The sequence below is a fragment of the Zonotrichia leucophrys genome, chromosome 2 (genome assembly GCF_028769735.1).
Source record: "Zonotrichia leucophrys gambelii isolate GWCS_2022_RI chromosome 2, RI_Zleu_2.0, whole genome shotgun sequence".
NCBI lineage: Eukaryota > Metazoa > Chordata > Aves > Passeriformes > Passerellidae > Zonotrichia > Zonotrichia leucophrys.
This window is the reverse complement of record NC_088171.1, coordinates 141,407,659-141,425,087: the sequence shown is the minus strand read 5'-3', so window position 1 is coordinate 141,425,087 and position 17,429 is coordinate 141,407,659. Positions and strand designations below refer to the sequence as shown.

General features: G+C 45.9%; 1 protein-coding gene across 1 annotated transcript; it reads left to right on the top strand.

Moving 5' to 3' along the window:
* Window positions 1–2,772: 2,772 nt before the first annotated feature.
* KLHL38 (kelch like family member 38) lies at window positions 2,773–9,858 on the top strand. Its single transcript, XM_064706652.1, has 3 exons — window positions 2,773–4,993; window positions 6,349–6,454; window positions 7,963–9,858. Exons 1-3 carry the CDS (start codon window positions 3,644–3,646, stop codon window positions 8,247–8,249), a joined length of 1,743 nt encoding a protein of 580 aa, XP_064562722.1. The 5' UTR covers window positions 2,773–3,643; the 3' UTR covers window positions 8,250–9,858.
* The last annotated feature ends 7,571 nt before the right edge of the window (window positions 9,859–17,429 follow it).

The following is a 17,429-nucleotide window of genomic DNA, read 5'->3' as shown; positions in this document are numbered from 1 at the left end:
TTCCCATTTGTGTTCAGACAAGACCATTATCTGTACAAGATCTCACTCTCATGGTAATGCACTAATTTTGTCTTCCCAAAAGAAAGACCACTCAGGTCTGGTCCAGTCAATAACATGCCTCCCTAGAAAACTTGCCTCAAGAGCTCGTTTAGAAACTGATTTTATCTGACAATTTAGACTGTCCCACAGCAGAAACAGCTCTACCCTCTCAGCAGGGCTCATAACCCACCTCCCATCCCTCCTCCATAAAGTGGGGGGCATACAGGACATATTGTCTTTGGCATGAAAAGTGATTTCTAGTGTATTTATAAAGAAAACCCTAACTAAGCAGTGCTGATGTGCCCACTTGTTGCAGATATGAAGCCATAATCTCTGGGGAACAAACTGAAGAGAGTTGTAAGGCAGGCAGCAGGAGCTTTATTGCTCCGAAGGCCTGGCTCTACATTGGCAGGGACCTGTGTGGGGATGCAGCAAGGAGCATCACCACCCTCCCCAAAGCAATGAGCTATTTAAACAGCACACTCTGTACTCTGGGCAAGCAGGAGTTTGCGTAACTGCGCAAAGCCATCGAGCTTGGGACCTTATAAATAAATGTCACATTTATCAACGTCTGAAGCACAAGAACATCCCACCTAGCCTTCCCCAACCCCATAAACCAATGTCATTAATGAAGTCAGACACCATTATTTTTTTCTTAAAGGGTTAAGAGAGTAATCCACAGCCACTGCCAGGAAGAGGCAGAACTAAACAGGCAGCAAGGAGTTGGAGCCAGAAGAGAGATATAAAGCTACATCAATCATCAGAATGGACTGCAACAAGAGCAAATGCATACAGAGCAAGAAAGAAAGCAAGAGGGTGTTTTGTTTGGGTAGCTAATGTTCCCTGGACAAGGAGAGAGAAAAAAATTCTCCTTTGGGTTTTTAATGCCACTCTAAATATTTATATCATGTCCAGCTGGTGAGTTAGTGGCGGCAGGGACTAGGGAGGGAGGGTACACTTTCCCCAGCATCCCAACATCATTCTTGGATCATTTCTTTACTTGAGAAGAGGGAAAAGGCTGTAGATTGCCATGTTTACCCTCAAAGTGACTCATCTGCAAGAATCAAGTCCAGTGGCTCCTGCTCTTGCCCTCCCTCACCTCTCTGCAAACACACACCCAGACCATGTGGGCAGCCTCCAAAAATCTACACCAGCCTGACTCCACCCTGCCTTTAACATGGGGCAGGGCTTTCAGGGGTTTCATTGCCTTCAGGCACTTCACCACGTCAGAAAGGCCATGTACAGCATGCCCATGATGCAAAGCTGCCATTTTTAGAGCATGAGGTTGCCCACATCCCTGTGATCTGCTGCACCATGGACACAGGGGCAGGAACACATGGAGGACTGCAAACACCAGCCTGGCACAGGAGCTGACATGAGGCTCCCAAGGATTTTTGCTCGTCTGCCTTGCTGTGACTAAATGCAGGCATGACTCACCCGTAAGCTTGAAAATATGAGAAGGACTTTTGCTTTAACCTTGTTGTTAAACTTTGCTTTCCTTGTTGTAGGGATGCTTAGAAACTGCATTTTGGATTCAACCCCACCCTAGAACAAAGAGAGAAATCTCAGCAGAGATGAGGAGCCCAATCCAGTTGCCCAGGCAAGGGCAGCCAATTCTATTTCTCTTGAAACACCCAGGAATTTTGTATAGAGTTGGGACACATCACACTTGATCTGCTGAAGACCCTGACAGGGCACCAGCTGGGGTTCTGGGGGATCCTCCCCTGGCACAAGGCATTTGAATGGTCCCAGCCCTGAAGATGGATTTAGGCTCATCATCATAGATGCCTACCATGGGAATGTTAAATATGGGCACCTACATGTGACTGAGGCAGCTGAGCACCTGTGGACACCCAGCAGTGCCTGGAGAGCTGTTCCCCTGCCCAAGTACAGGTTGCACATACTGGTGACCAGAATTACTTGGCAGACTCAGTGGTATTGACTAGACCTCACTGCCTGCAAAAGGAGCTTAGCTCATCCATGAGCAGCCATCTGCAGTGAGGGACACCCCATCAAGATGTGTGTCCTGGGAAGCCCTGTGCCACCCCAGGAATTGGCACACTGGAATCTTGGTTTCCAGCTTGCTACTCACTGCAGCAAACTGCTCCAGTCCTCCCACCTGTAACACTGAGCTTCCTCAAGCCATCTGAATTCTTTGCTATAGGTTTCAGAGAGCTGAAGTCCTTAGACAAAAGGCCACAACCCAATGTTTTCTATATGAAATGTCAAGCAGCATCATAAAGATAAACTGCTCCAAGAGTGAACTTCACTTTCTGCTTGGTGAAGGTAGCTGGGCTGCCAGCTTGGAGCCGTGCTGGATGCAGGGGTCCCAGTGCATCAGCATCTCCCACCACACTGCAACGGACTGATGCTCCCCAGATCTCTCCATAGGGTGGAGACACGGTCCGTCCCACCGGAGTCCCTGGAAGCCCTCCTCTCTCCGCCTTTCCCCGTGGAACGCCGGTGACAGCGTGGTGCGAGGCATTGCAGACTGTTTACAGGCTTCTCCAGTTCCCAGGCACTTCAGGACAGCGCCCTGCCACTGTTTCCAAACGGACAGCCAGGACTTTTATAAGTGAACTTTCCTCTCCGTGTCTATTTATTATATGTAAACATTTGCCAGAAAAACACCGCCCGGGCATGCTCAGAAGCAGCCAGGTCATTGCAAAAGGCAGCGGCGGCGTCACATGCGATAAGAGCGCGGAGCGCTGCGCGCTATTCTTAGCGCAGGAATGTACACAATGCCCGCCGCTCCTGCGCGCCCGGCAGCGGCACAAACACGGCAGAAACCACCCTCTATGAATCACCTACCCACCGAAAGAAACCTCCCGTGGGTTCGTAGGGTTTTGCCCAGGCTCTAGCTGTGGAAAAACTCAGCAGAGAATACACGACAGAGAGTAAGTGCATGCAGTGAAGGACAGCAGAAGGTAAACGTTTCTACCCTTCGGTTCCACTGCAGGTTGAGCAGTTAAGCCATGACCGTCGATACTCATCATATTGTTCTGCCTGGCATTTAATTTAGTCATTGTGTGTCTGATTAACATAAAAACACCACAGCTAAGCAGAGTTAATAAATAACTTTTAATGCAGATTCCCAGCCTCTAGGGTTCTGTTCATCCTGCTGCAGAGTTCAGCTCTGCCAGATTTGCATTCTTTGGGAGTGACTAACTCTAGAGGAAAGAGGCACAAGCTACTAAACTGCTAATACTTTAAAATCGTGAATAAATGTCTAAGTGCGTTTATTCAACATGATGGAAATGGACAAACCAATTGCTTCAGCCCTCCAGCTTTAATCCAAAATCAGTGAGATAATTTCAGTGCTTTTGCTTCTTGCCAACGACACAGGCAGTGCTGACCTCAGACTTGCAACCTATCTGATAACTTTATGAAAGTTTTAAAGGGTCTTAGCGACCTTTTGGCTTCTTTATTATTTTCCCACTGTGCTTAAACCATGTTCCATTTTTATGCGTAATAGTGAACGGATATTTACAGCAACATCAAAGTCCTGATTTGTTCCCTTGGAGCTGGATTTTTCAATAAAAGCTGCTAAGAATTTGGAGTTTTTTTCTGCCAAGTCCAGAATTCATCTCTCTCATATTTTGCTATGGAAGAGGGGTCCACTGAAGAGTTTCTCTTCAAAGACCAGGACTTCTCCTCTGAACTGCTGAGGCAGCTGAATGCTCTGCGGCAGAGCAGGATGCTGACCGATGTTACCCTCTGCTCTGGGGGCTTTGAAATCCCCTGTCACCGAAATGTGCTGGCTTCCAGCAGCCCATACTTCAAGGCAATGTTCTGTAACAACTTCAGGGAGAGTCACCAGCCTAAAGTCATTCTAAAGGGCATCGATGCCAATATTTTGGATCAGATTATCCTTTATGTTTACACTGGGGAGATTCTCATATCCACTGAGAATGTCTTGTGCCTCTTGGAGACAGCATCCATGCTGCAGTACACTAAGCTGTTTGAGGCCTGCTCTACCTACCTCCAGGACAAGCTGACCCCTGACAACTGTCTGAGCATGATCAGACTGGCAAAAGTCTTGAACTGCCAAAGCCTGAATAAGAAAGCCAAGGCAATGGCTTTGAAATGTTTTCCTCTGGTGGCCTCTTCTGAGGACCTGAAGGAGCTCTGTCCCACGGAGCTCATCGATTACCTTGGGGATGATGAGCTCTGTGGGGAGGAGGAGCAGGTCTTTGAGGCACTGATGGTCTGGATCCGGCACGACCTCCAGGCGCGACAAGGCTACATCCAAGAGTTGTTCAAGAAGGTCCGACTGCAGTACGTCCATCCAACCTTCCTCTTCCATTTCATTGCCAATGACTCGCTCGTTCAGGCCTCACCCACTTGCAGGAGCATCCTGGAGTCAGCCCGGAGACAGATGTTCTCCTTGTACAGCACCAACACGCCTGACATCAAACCCATGGTGCATGTTCCTCGCAGGTACTCCAACCAGGAGTTCCTCATCATCATCGGTGGCAGGAAGGACAGCCAGCAGACAACGAGGGATGTCCTGCTGTATGATGACAAGACAAACCAATGGCTGAGCCTGGCCAAACTTCCCATGCGCCTCTACAAAGCCTCTGCAGTGAGTTTACACAGCAATGTTTTTGTGCTCGGAGGGATGCCTGTTAGCAATAAGAAAAGTCTGGTCAGTGGTAATATTTACATTTACTCCCTCAAACTCAATCAGTGGAGGTTGATTGAGCACATGCTAGTTCCACGTTACTCCCACAGAAGCTTGGCATATAAAAATTATATTTTATCATTTGGTGGAATTGGTGAAAACCAGGAAATCCTGAATTCTGTGGAAAGATATGATAGTGTCTACAACACCTGTGAGAGCATGGCAAACATGCCTGTTGCCGTCCTTCACCCTGCTGTTGCTGCCAAAGATCAAAGAGTTTACCTCTTTGGGGGAGAAGATATAATGCAAAACCCTGTTCGGCTTATCCAGGTAATGGTCAGTCCTGTGTGTTGTAGGCAATTTCTTCTAAGTTATTCAGCAGTCCATCACCTTCATGAGGAAATCAAACCACTCAAAAAATGTCATTGTGTGTTGCAGCAAGAGGCAGGATGGGTTGATCCATGGCCTCAAGAAGCATTGCAGCCCTTCCATTTTCCCCTTCTGAATGTTTTCCAGGCAGCAGCCCCAGAGGCGCTGCTTTGGGTGTCAGTCAGCCGTGCCACTGGTGGGCCCCAGGGCCAGGCCTGCCACAGGTGATGCCATGGCAGGCAGCAGCAGCTCCCCCTGCCTGGCTCCATGCCAATCTCACCAAAATCAGTGCTTGCACGTGGCGCTGAGCGGGGCCTCAGCCTGCACCTGCTCGCTCGCAGCAAACGTAAACACTCACAATCATTAGGGTGATTAGATACTCACTCATCAAAGGGCCAGAAGTTAAACTGACAGTCATTTGGGATAAACAGCTGTGTTAAAAATGGGGCTCCTGCCACATGTTGCTGGCTCTCTGCCTGCTTTCAGCCGTTACACTCTATCAGGAGGAAAAAATACATTACGTTTTTACTTATCAGATATGAAGCTTTAGAAACATTGAAATGTTTCTTTCCCATGAGTGCTTTTCTCTGTTAAAGGTGCTTTAACTAAGAAGGATCATTAAGCTAAGATGGCAACAAGGGCATGAGCAATGCTTTATAACGGTACTTCATTATCAGGGGGAAGGAAATGTATTTATCAGTTAGTGGAGAGATGCCCTGGTGATATTTGCTATATTAAGAAGCAGATAACACAACATAAAAGTTTGTGTCACCCAGATGCAGATGATTGAATAATCATCATCTGGCAACAGCTCTTTTTCTCACATAAATCGATGACTTAGATACCACTCTAAGTCCCTTTGCCAGTCTGAGTGCATACCAGTCGCTAGCATAAATATAGCAGCTGGGCAAACACAGTGGCTGCCAGCAGAGCTAGCTGAAGCTGAGGTTTGTTTGCCCAGGAAATTGCTAAGGCTAATAAGGAATACACAGGATAACTGGAAAATGAAATGAATCAGCTTGTCCTTTGGGACAACTAGTTACAGTGATTTAACAGCCTTGCAAGAAGCTTTCATATGGCAGACACTCCTTCAGTGCATGTGCTAGCATCTCCTCAGCAGACAATCTTGGAGATCCAGAATGCTTTCCAAGGGGACATAATAGGAAAAAAAAAAGTGGGTACATTCTCAGATTTCCAGCAGTTTGAGCCAGAGGATTGTATTTATTAGGGCAAAATAAAACCCAGAAGTTCCTCTGTCATTACAGATGTTAGTTAAAATGAAACATAAACAGCTGTGTGAATATTTTTTTTGCCAGGTTTACCATGTCTCCAGGAATACATGGTTTCGTATGGAGACCAGAGTAGTGAAGAATGTCTGTGCACCAGCTGTTGTGATTGGAGACCAGATTATCATCGTAGGTGGTAAGGGCTCTGTTTCACCTTCCCTCTCCCTCCCCCTGCCCAGATCCTGGGGGTTTTTGCAGCCTCACTGTTTGGGGTGCTCCCTCAAAAAGCACCTGGATCTTGGGAAGGAAAGGAGGAGTGTGCCCACCCTCCATACACTTCTCTTCTGGAGCCTCATGGCAATTGAAGTGGAGATAAATTCTCCATGAGGCACTTTCTTACCCCAAGTAGCAGTACCTGGGTGGAGAAAACTGAGGAAAAGCCAATGGATGTTACTGCTCTTGGGAGGAAGCCAGGAGCATGGGGGTCCTGACCCTCCCCTCCTGACTCACAGCCTGGTCCTCCCTGTCTCCTCACTTGGAAGAATGGAAAGCAGGGTTACCACAAGGCCATGGATGGCTTGCCAGGATGGGTGGGCTGTAGGTCTATGAGGTGTTGATTGGTCTTTTAGCTGCCTCCTGGGGTTAACTGTGAAATATCCCAAAAGGAGTGTGAAACACTTGGAAAGAGGAAACTTCTCTGTGTCTTTTTCAACCTGAGGACCAGCCTCTGCCTGTGGCAGTCAGGAGTATCATGTCATTGATAACTGGGCTCTCTACAGCCCTTAATGCCTCTTCCCCGACTACAGACTGCTGGGACTAAGCATGTGTTGAAATTTTAAGGAAAAATGAGACACATAGCATCTTTAGCAAAGCAGAGGATTGAACCCAGACTGCACAGGACTTCAAGGCGGTGTCACCCCTCAGGGACAGACCACTGCTATCCTTTGCAGTGAGAAGAGGGGAGGGCTGAGTCCAAAGGTCCAAGACTATCAGACTTATATCAGGCAGATTGCCCTCACCTCAGACCACACTCGTTTTTCTACGTGGGCAAGGTCCTGCTGGGTACCAGGCTTCCACACCCCCACTGCTCCAAGGCAGTGGCCCTCTCACCAGCACTGGCCTCTCAGCTGATACGAGGTTATTTCACCCCTCAGAGGAGGAGCTGCCCAGTGGCTCACTGGCATGGTGGCAGCACAGATGTGGTGCTGAGGGCTTCAGGAGTGCAGTGAGCACTGGTGGCAACCATGCTATTGCATACCCAGCTCCAGTCAGCAGACAGCTACAACTCCAACCCGACAAGGCCCATCCCATGTGCCACTGGTTTCTGTATTTCCAAGTGAAGCTTTAAGAGTCTGTTTGGTAAAAAGAAATATTTTCAGATGTTTGAAGGCATATGCAGGTAACTGCAAGCCCAACTCTGTTTGATAGATTGGTTGCCTGATGGGTGGGCTTTATGGTGCTCATCAAGCCTTGTCTGCCAAGGTGCTACGAGACAGGATGAGGACAGACAGGAAAGGAAGATAGACAGCCAGGCATCCCTTTGACACATCATCACTTCTTAGTTTAGATATCTTAATTCTTCCAAATTATGTACTGCTATAATATGTTTTATTGAAGACCAGCATGAAATATATAATTATTATTCCTTCTGGCCATAAGTGCTTAATTCCCATCTGTCTCTTCCACTTCTGGCTTTGCCTTCAGGGTACACCCGGAGAATAATTGCTTATGATACAAAAGGCAACAAGTTTGTTAAATGTGCAGACATGAAGGACAGACGAATGCATCATGGGGCCACTGTCATCAGGAACAAGCTGTATGTCACAGGAGGACGGTGTCTCACCTCAGACAATGCCATCAAGGACCTGGATTCCTTGGACTGCTATGATCCAGAGACTGACACATGGACACCAAAGGGAAAACTGCCACACAGACTCTTTGACCATGGGTGCCTGACGCTCCAGTGTGTCCCCTGTTCTAACCTTCTCTAAACAACTCTTGGTACTGCCTTGATATTTTGTGCTTTTCTTCCCAGAAAGAGCCCACCTCACTCTGCAGAGAGCACATGGTGAATCTTCCTGCGGTCACAAAAAGTCCTGACCTTGAAGGCACCAATGGCATTAGTCCTTCCAGACCCTGTGCCAGAAAGGCCATGAGCTTTGCTCACATTGTGTTCACCTGGCTGATATTGCATGTGGTGCTGCTGAGTCCAGTCTGGAGGCCTTACCCAGCATCTCAAGAGGAAACAGGGGAAAGAATGGCTAAGAACCAATTGTGGGAGTTGTCCTTGTACTGACTTCAGAAGTGAAGGGGGATGCTGCTATCTCCATGGAAAGTAAGATCTTTGCTGCCATGCAAACTCAGCTGCCTGCCACAGCCCTGTGCTGCTCATTGCTCACCAAGCTTTCCTTTCCAGTGGTGGCAGTGTTTAGAATAGGAAGCCTCAAGCTGCAGTCTTGTAACCAGCCCAGGAGCAGATGCCTGAGTTCGCTGTGGTAGTCAGCTCATAAGAAATAAAATTTTAATGTTCCTATCAGCTAATTAGAAATTGGCAAAAGACTGATGCTTTGATCTGAACTCTCATATTTCAACAAGAAGCAGATTTGACTTTTCTGAGCTAACACTCTTCCACAGTGAGGGAAGAATTTTGTTCCATCTGCCTGGCCTCTGAAGAATCAGGAGAAGATGGGATGGAAATTAAAATTGTCTGCACCTTCTTTTTCAAGGGTTCTTATTTTGCAGGGATCTTTCTTCTCCTTTGGCATGAGGAATAGCAGTGGAGTTAGTTAGGATGACTTTGGCTGATGGAGTTCCTGAAATGTAGAATAGCAGAGAGGACATACAGAGGAAAGGGGATGTAAAAGAGAAGAGGTATTTGGGAGGAACAATTTCTTTTTCCCTTTCTCCTCTCTCCAAACCACTGGAAAAAATCCCATGAGACAAAGCCAGTGACAGGAAGCCAGCTTTCCAAGAAGAGCAAGTCTAAATCTGCCACTTGGCAAAACAACTCTGCTTCACCAATATTTTCGTGGGGTTCTGCCACTAAGTGCATACTTTGAAAGGGAGGGGATTAATCATCAGACACTGAACAGGCTGTGAACTGCTGTTAGGTCACTGAGCTTGGTAAGATTGCTGAGATAGCAAGGAACTTTACAGATGACCACTATCCAGAGAAAGGCTGGCAGAAACAACACCCCTTTTTCTTCATATTTGAAAAAAAAAGTGGAACTTTTCAAAGGATACAGGATGGCACAAGGGAAACCATGCTCAACCTTCCTCTTCACAAAAGGCTACACAGCCATATTGTCACCACCACATTGCAGAAAACCAGCTCCAGACAAAAGGATCCTCTCTCATAAATTGAGCAGAAGAGTGACAGAAATAGTTAACAAAGTAGAGGGCTGGAAGGAAGTATTTAGTATCAGCTGCTGGTTTAACAATGGAAAATAAAAGGGCTATTATTGTTTGCATGAGCTTTGTGTTCAGGAGTCCCCATTGTTCCCTCACTTTGTTGATAAAGGGAATTGTTTTTGCACCAGTGGGTATTGCCAGGGTTTCCTTCTAAGGGCCTGAGTAAACCTGTGAAAAATAAGTGGGAACTCAAACTCCTCTCCCACCTCAGAAGCCTTTGGCTAGATTTCTCTTCTGTCTTTCAGTCTATATCATCATCTCCTCCCTGTGCAGAGCAGAATGAAATCATGGCATTTGCCAAATTGAGCAGGAGCAGTGATTCATCCTGTTTCCTCACAGACCAGCTCCAGCTCTCTGGAGAAAGAAGCCTTGTCATGGCCAATTATGGAAAGTCTGCCCCAGGGAGATGTTTATTCCTAACCCTGCAGTGCTGCCTTCCCAAACTCCATCCTGTTGTGACCCCACTCAGCTCCAAACTCCAGGAGACGCCAGTTGCTGCCATGCATTTTAGCTGACACATATTCCTGCCAGGCTTGTGACTGTACCCAAAACTGAGGGGAAAAAAAACTTGACTTGGGGCCATAATCCCATGTTTGCAAACCATTGCCTCAGTCATAGGTTTACGCTTAGAAGCAAAGAGATTTTTTTTTAATTCCCATATCATATAACTAGTGATTTTCTCTGAGCTCATGTGGGACCAAGCAGTACCTTGCAGAGCTGGGCAGGAAATGGGGAGTGCAATAAGAGGCAGGGCTGTGGCAGGATTGAGCACAGCATCTTTCCCCCATCTCTTGGGGAGCCCCCACTTGACCCAGAGGTACTTGGAGATGCCAAGGGCTATGGCCAGCTCTGCTCTGGCTGCAGCCTTGTGCTCCTTCCCTTCCCAAACCTCTCGCCTCATGCCCATAATTCAAGGAATTTGGGATTGCTGGGCATTAAATTCAAAGCCTGGTTTCTAATGTGCTTTTGTCTTGTGGTGAGTTTTGATGCAGACTCTGACAAAACTTTTGGGGCTCTTTGAAGAAGAGGGGTTGAAATCAGAACACAGTGTTGAGCCTTTCCAAGACAGACGAGGGACAGCAAAGTTACTCAGACATGGCTAGGGAGCAGCACACCCAGCTCCAGGATGGGATACTCAGCTCTGAGTGGGCACAATGGGGAGAAGGGATGTTGCTTTTCTAATCAGATGCTGAGCACCACCTGGACCAGTACCTAATACCATCCTCACTGCTCTACAGTTGTAAAAGCACTCCTAGCAAGGATTGGCCAAGGTACCTCTTTCTCCATTGTCAGGAAGGGAATGTTTGGAGCAGGATCTGCAAGGTTGTCACCACCTGATGCACTTTTACATGCTTTTTCAGAGGTCTGATCATCTAAATATTCAAGCATTTGAGTACTCACCTAGATGGGAGAGCAGCAAGGTTCTTCACAATGCAATGATGGCCCCATGAAAAGGTGGGAATTTGTTGCTCTTCATTTAATAACCATGGAAGCCATGGAAAAAAGGCTTTTTAAAAAAATTTCTTCTTGCAACTTCTATAAAGGTTGAGCACCTGACACATTTTTTCAAATCAGGGAGTGCTCTAAAAGTTCATAATCTCCAAGGCCTTGTCCTCAGGTGCCCTGACACAGTCACTAGATCAAGGAAACTGTAGGATCACATGGCTGAAACCAGTCTGTTCCATGGGACAGTGAGTTACCCAGTCCCTCATGGTACTTGTCCAAAACACTGAAAATCTGCCACGAGATGCTCTCATCCTTCCCCAAGTAACAAACTTGAGGTATTTTGGCCTCAGAGTTTTTAATACTATCTTCTTTGTGCTGTACCTTCTGCCACAGAGATAAAGGGCAATTGATTACCCCTTTTAGATGCGATATATTTTTTTACATCTTTAGAGTTTATTAGAATGTTTCAAAGTCTGTAGACTAAACAAACCCAGCCCTTTCAATCTTTCCTCATAAGTCATGTTTTCTAGACCTCTGATCATTTTTGTTGCTCTCCTCTGGACAATTTTCAGTTTGTCTGTTGGTGGTTTTTATATTTATTTAAGTGCAGGTCCATGGCTCAGCTTTGCAGTGCTGAGAAGGGCAATAAACCCTTTCTGCATCTTACCTACAGCATTCCTGGTCTCAGAGCCCAGAAGGATTTTGCTTTTCACAGCAGCAGCACAATACTGACTGGGGCTCAGCTGTTAAGGAATTTTTTTGTTTGCAAGTTTGGGCAAGATCACGTGGAAAGACTGCAGGACGTCCAGAATCTCCCAGGGTTATTCCCTAACTCCATCTTTGCTTTGGCTCATCAGGATCCCAAGTCAGAACCTGTCGAAAACAATGTCTCTCCATGGCTTCAACAAGGGGCTTTGGACATGACCCTAGTTATTGTGTTCACAGCTGGGTTCTTCACTAATTCTATTAATTTTAACAGCAAATATTTAATGGTTGAGTCATTTTTAAAGTTTTTTTGTTTGTTTTTAGTACTAGGGGAAAAGTTTCAGGCAAAAAAAGAAAAGGAAGGGAGGAGATTGCATTTTCTTTTCAACTTTCTTCCCCTTGCCTTGCTGCATACCCAGAGCTGAGTCCTGCTGCACAGGGAGCCTGTGGCAGCAACTTTGCTTTGATCTCAGCAAAGAGTCGTAGGTTAAGCCTGTGTTTTTTCACTGTAACCGTTTATCAAACAATGCAGTCCTTTCCAAGGGCAGCCTTTTTCTTCTGCGGTAATATGTTTATAATTATAATGCATTTCCTGCTTCTTTCTGATTAAACACACCTGACAAAGTAGGAAAGATGTCAATGCATAAATAAATGGGCACACCAAGTTCATTTCTTTGTCAGTCCTCTTTTTCCAAATGCCAAGGAGTTCATTGCGAGGTGAATCCTCTAGTTGAGAAGGAAACAATTGGTAGAGCATATATGAATAGCATACAGGGTAATTTATCCCTGGCATTGTTCCTTAGCCTGACCTGAGAGCCATTAATAATTGACAGCAGCAAAAACAATCCCTTTTTAAAAACATAAACATCCATACTTTTTTCCAGCAGATTGAATGCTCCCCCGGCAGAAGTTGAAGTCATATTCTCCATGGCACAATGAGCATGAATTCCTCAGTGCAAAGTTGCACCTGCAAAGGAGCTGAGATCTGCTAATTGGTGGACTGCTAATGATGTTTTCAGTGGCTAAATTCAATGAGTTTGCCCACAGTTCAAATGAAGCAGAGTTCTTATGGACAAACTGATGTCTCAGGCTGCTGGTGCCACCAGTGTCCACAGGGCTCCTCAGAGTTTGTGTTGGAGCCCTGAGAGATTGATCTGGCCTCTTCTGTTTATTGATGTTTCCAAAATAGTAGCAGGGTAGTGAAGAGCCCAACTGCTCTGTCACTCTGCAAGTCACCCACTGGCTCCAGCTGCTGCCTGTCACTTCTCTCCCCAGAGCTCTTTGTTTGCCTGCACTTCTTTCATGTTGCAAGAACCCTTTCCCAGAAAAGCAAGCAGCAGCACATCTTGAGCAGCCCAGGGCCAACAGGCACATGTCTCGTGGCTGCTTTAAACACAAGGCATCTCTACAGCTGCTGGAAACTTCTGCCTTAAGAGTCAGGGGTGAGCCACGAGGTAAAACTCTGCTGGAGGTGAGAAAAGGCAGAATAATCTGGTCCACTTCTTCATCTGGTCAGGAAGATGCCTGTAACCATCCTCCTATATCTAACCTTCCCATGTCCAGTTCTCTGAAGTTTGTTTCTTGGCCAGGCTCTGCCCTCTGATGAATGAGCTATGTCCCTCCACCCCTCGCTAAAGCAGGCATGCTGGGACAAGGACAAAGGCATGTCTGCCTCCTCAGATCCCCTAGTGCCACCTCTGTAATGACATCCCCTGACTTTTGCCCCAGTCTTGGCACATTTCTGAGTTTTCTCTCTGCTCTTGGATGCCTTCCTAGGCTCTGCAGTTGCCCTGAACCAACATTTGGATGTGGCAAAGAGCACCAGGAAGTGACACCAAGGGCTCTCAAGTCCAAATTTTCAAACTGATGGGATGCTTCTGGTCTGGAAAATCAGCCCAAATCAATTTGGGCCTTAGAGCTGAACCCTGGCACCTCTCTGTAAGACCTGGGAGACCATAGGGAAATGTGTTCAGCCCCAAGGAGCAGAGAACAAACTTAATGGAGAATGCTGCAATATGAAACTTGGCTACAAAGCTTCAGTGCTGGGAAAGGGCAGTGTTTTATCCAGATCAGCAGCAAGCCCTGGAATTAATAGGCTTGATTAAACTATTTTGATGTGCATGGTATGTGGAGATAAGGGCCCAATTCCCTAGGGTTTCCAGTGAAAATCAGATGTTAACATAACAGTACGTGACATTCCCTGACAGGAGTAAGGAACACTGCTGGAAGACAAGAGACAAGTACAGACCAAGGGGCAAAAGAGGCACTTCTGCAGAAAGCAAAGTTACCATGATCTTGCTGGATCTGTTTCAATGCTGAAATGACGTGGACCCTGGCACCAGGCAGATCGAAAGCAAGGGAACTGTGCCTGCTTTGTGTTGTTATGACACATATATTTCCCTGAAAATGACATTAAAATGTACCAGAGGCTCAAACATTGTTCTGTTTATCTATTCCCTGGGTAGGATCTTGGAGACAGCCTGAGCACTGCAGAATATAGCCTCTGTGAAGGAAACTTGGCCTCTGGCATGAGGACCATCAGCAGATGTGAAATGGGAAGCCAGCGCGTCCTGGCATACATGACAGTGTCCCACAGCCTGTCAGGGCTGTGTCCCTTGGAGACAGGGGGGTGAGCCATGGGAGGACACTCCCTGCCATGCCCTGAGGTTTGCCAGAGAGGGAGCAGATGGCACAGAAGGATTCCTCCCCATCCCACTGACCCTGAGTTCATCCTGTGCAGAAACATGGAAAGGCTCCTCATCACCCAGGCTGTGTCAACAATGCCTCAGTGCTTCAGGGCACATCTCAGCCCTGGCACTCCCTTGCAGTGGAACTTGCAGCTGAATTAATTCATTAACTAATGAATTAATTCACAGTGTGGACTAACCCATGTGTGTGCACGCAGGGCATCCAACAGAGAAGACTCCCAGGGACTTAACAGAGTGCCAGCTCAAACCTTGACCAAGGAGGAAAGCAGAGAGGTCCTATGGATGTTCTTCAAGGTGCTGTGATATTTAATGGCTAATTCAGACCTTTTTAAATGAAGGAAGTCTTTGGCCTTGGTAGGTTCTGACTGAAGGCTTCTGGCTGAGAGATGCTGTTTATTGCCTACAAGAGTTGTCTGCTCATAATAACTTGGAACAAATGTCAGTAAATAGAGCCTGTTTCTTCTTCCAGGGGCTCTGGAATATTTTTCAGGGGAAAAGTAGCAACACACAATGGAAGAAGGGTTGCAGGCAAACTGAACTACAACTGGCAGAGAAGCCAAAAGCATGTTTGTCCTTCCAACCTCGTGCATATGTTTTTTATGGCATGAAATGTGACATGCACAGTCAATCACGGATATCAAGCTGAGAGTGTGTTATTTGTGATGGCAACATAAAACACACAGGCCCTCACTCCAAAGAGCTTATGAGAAACTGGGAGCTGAGGACACAGATGGCCCTCAGAGCACCATCAGCTGGACTTCCAAAGCATCCAGCTCATTCATTAGGCAAGAGCAACACCTTATGCTATAATCTTCATAACTGAAGTAGAAGTGAAATGCAATGAAATGAAATGAAATGAAATAAAATTCAGCTCTTCCATCTGTCTCCCTGGTCCATAGATCAGCCCACAAGTATGATCAAATACATGCCAAGGCCCAGAACTTTCTGGAAACTTGGGCAAAACTGGCTGCACCAACCTTTCTATTCCCAGCTACTTCATAACCAGAAGGGAAACATTACCCTTCACCTAGAAGAGGTTTTCCCCTTAATTTTCCATGTCAAGATTTTTCCCTTCCCCAGGAAAAGCAGCAGAAGGGGTGGGACAACTCTAGGAATGGACACACACCTGGGAAATTGGATCCCTTCTGCTTCTAAAAACAAGTGATTTATAGAGTAAGGACCAAACATTCAGACAGCTCAGGGAACTGTGATTTCCAGGAACAAGCTGTAAAAGTCATTTAGATTGTCTGAAAATAATTTGACATTTCTCTTTCATATTTCCAAAGCAATTTCAAAGGTAAGGTAATAGGTAGTGCAGACCAATCTTCCTAGGACTGCCACTGGTGAAGGGAAATGCAGCAGGGAATATGATTACATGGATCAATAGGATTTTGCCTTTATCATATTTGTTATACTCTAGAACACATTTTCCTCTACTGATTTGTGGCTGGACCACTGCAAATGCATGGATTTCCATGTAGGTACAACACACTGATTTGTGGCTGCAGTATATTGGTGAGCTCAGCTTGATGAGAAGAAAATCCCTGCCCAGGTTTTAGTAGAAACCTTCAGCCACGCTGATACTGCCAGGCTCAGTGGGATAGGCACTTGCAAACAGCATGAGTCATTTGCCCTGAAGCTGTAGGAGCAGGAAAGATCTGAAGATCTAGATCAAATTGGTGAATCTGCAGCATCTGACACAGTTTAAGAGGTTAAGCCTATTTATAGACAAATGAGGGTAATTTTCATAGCTGAAGGGATTGTATTTTTTTTTAATAAATTCATAATAAACTCTAGGGAGGAGAATACTGAGATCTTTATTCAGATAACTCTTTGGAGATGAGAGGAAGTTTGTGCAAGACAAGGATGAAGGAGTCAGTAACTCAGCAGTGCATTATCCTCTCCCTGGATTAAGTTTTGCTTTCAGGACAGTACAAAGCATCCCTGTGGAGCCAGATCTTGATCTCCCTGCCTGGTGCATAGGTGGGACCCACACAAGTGCATTTGAACAGGGAAACAGGGAGAGACAAAATAGATTTGCATCTGCCAGGTAACAAATAGCTTATTTTCAGAGGCATTTCTGTCATCACTTCTTGTCTTACTTCTTCTTTTAGTGAAATATAATGTTTATTATTAAAAGGGGACAGCATTTTGCTCTTTTAGTGACATGAAATGAAGTAAACATTCTTGAACAGACAAATTGTGAGCTATTAGCCCTACAGTCCTGTGGTAGATCACACCCCTTTTCACTCTGGTCATGTCATTTGCCTGTGGATGATGCCTCACAGCAGAAACTGCTCAAAGCCTACTTCGAATTTTGCCTAAAGTCTAACTTGAGGAAACCCTCTTGGTTATCACTAATGGTGAAATCAGAGTTAGTTTGCTAGTGGGGATCAGCAGTGCAGTTATGTGACATCACCAGTAAGTGAGAAAGGATGTGACTTGCTGAGTGATTGTGGGTAAAAATTGTTTCTTTCAGGTCTCCAATGCCACATCATTAAAATAACAATGGTACCGAGCCCATAAGGGCATTTTAAATGAATTTCCAAAAGCCTGAAAAAAACTCTGCCTTTTGTGAATTGCCAAAGATTGCGTTTGTACAATCCTACTGCAGCTACTTGCTCTTTAAGAACTAACTAACACTTAATTAATAATTATATTAATTAAGAGCACTGTAGAAACAGTGCTCTTAATATAATTATGATCTTATATTAATTCATCTGGATAAGCACAAAGACTTATGAAAAGAATATGGGATTGATTTTGACTGAGGCCATCCACCCTCCACCGCCCCAGGGAAAAAAAAAAAAAGGAAAGTTAGCAGGGCTGGAGTGCTGAAGTTAGCCCCCATCTCCTTTTCCTAAGATGTAGGGGTTTTAACACTGCTTTCCATAGAAATCA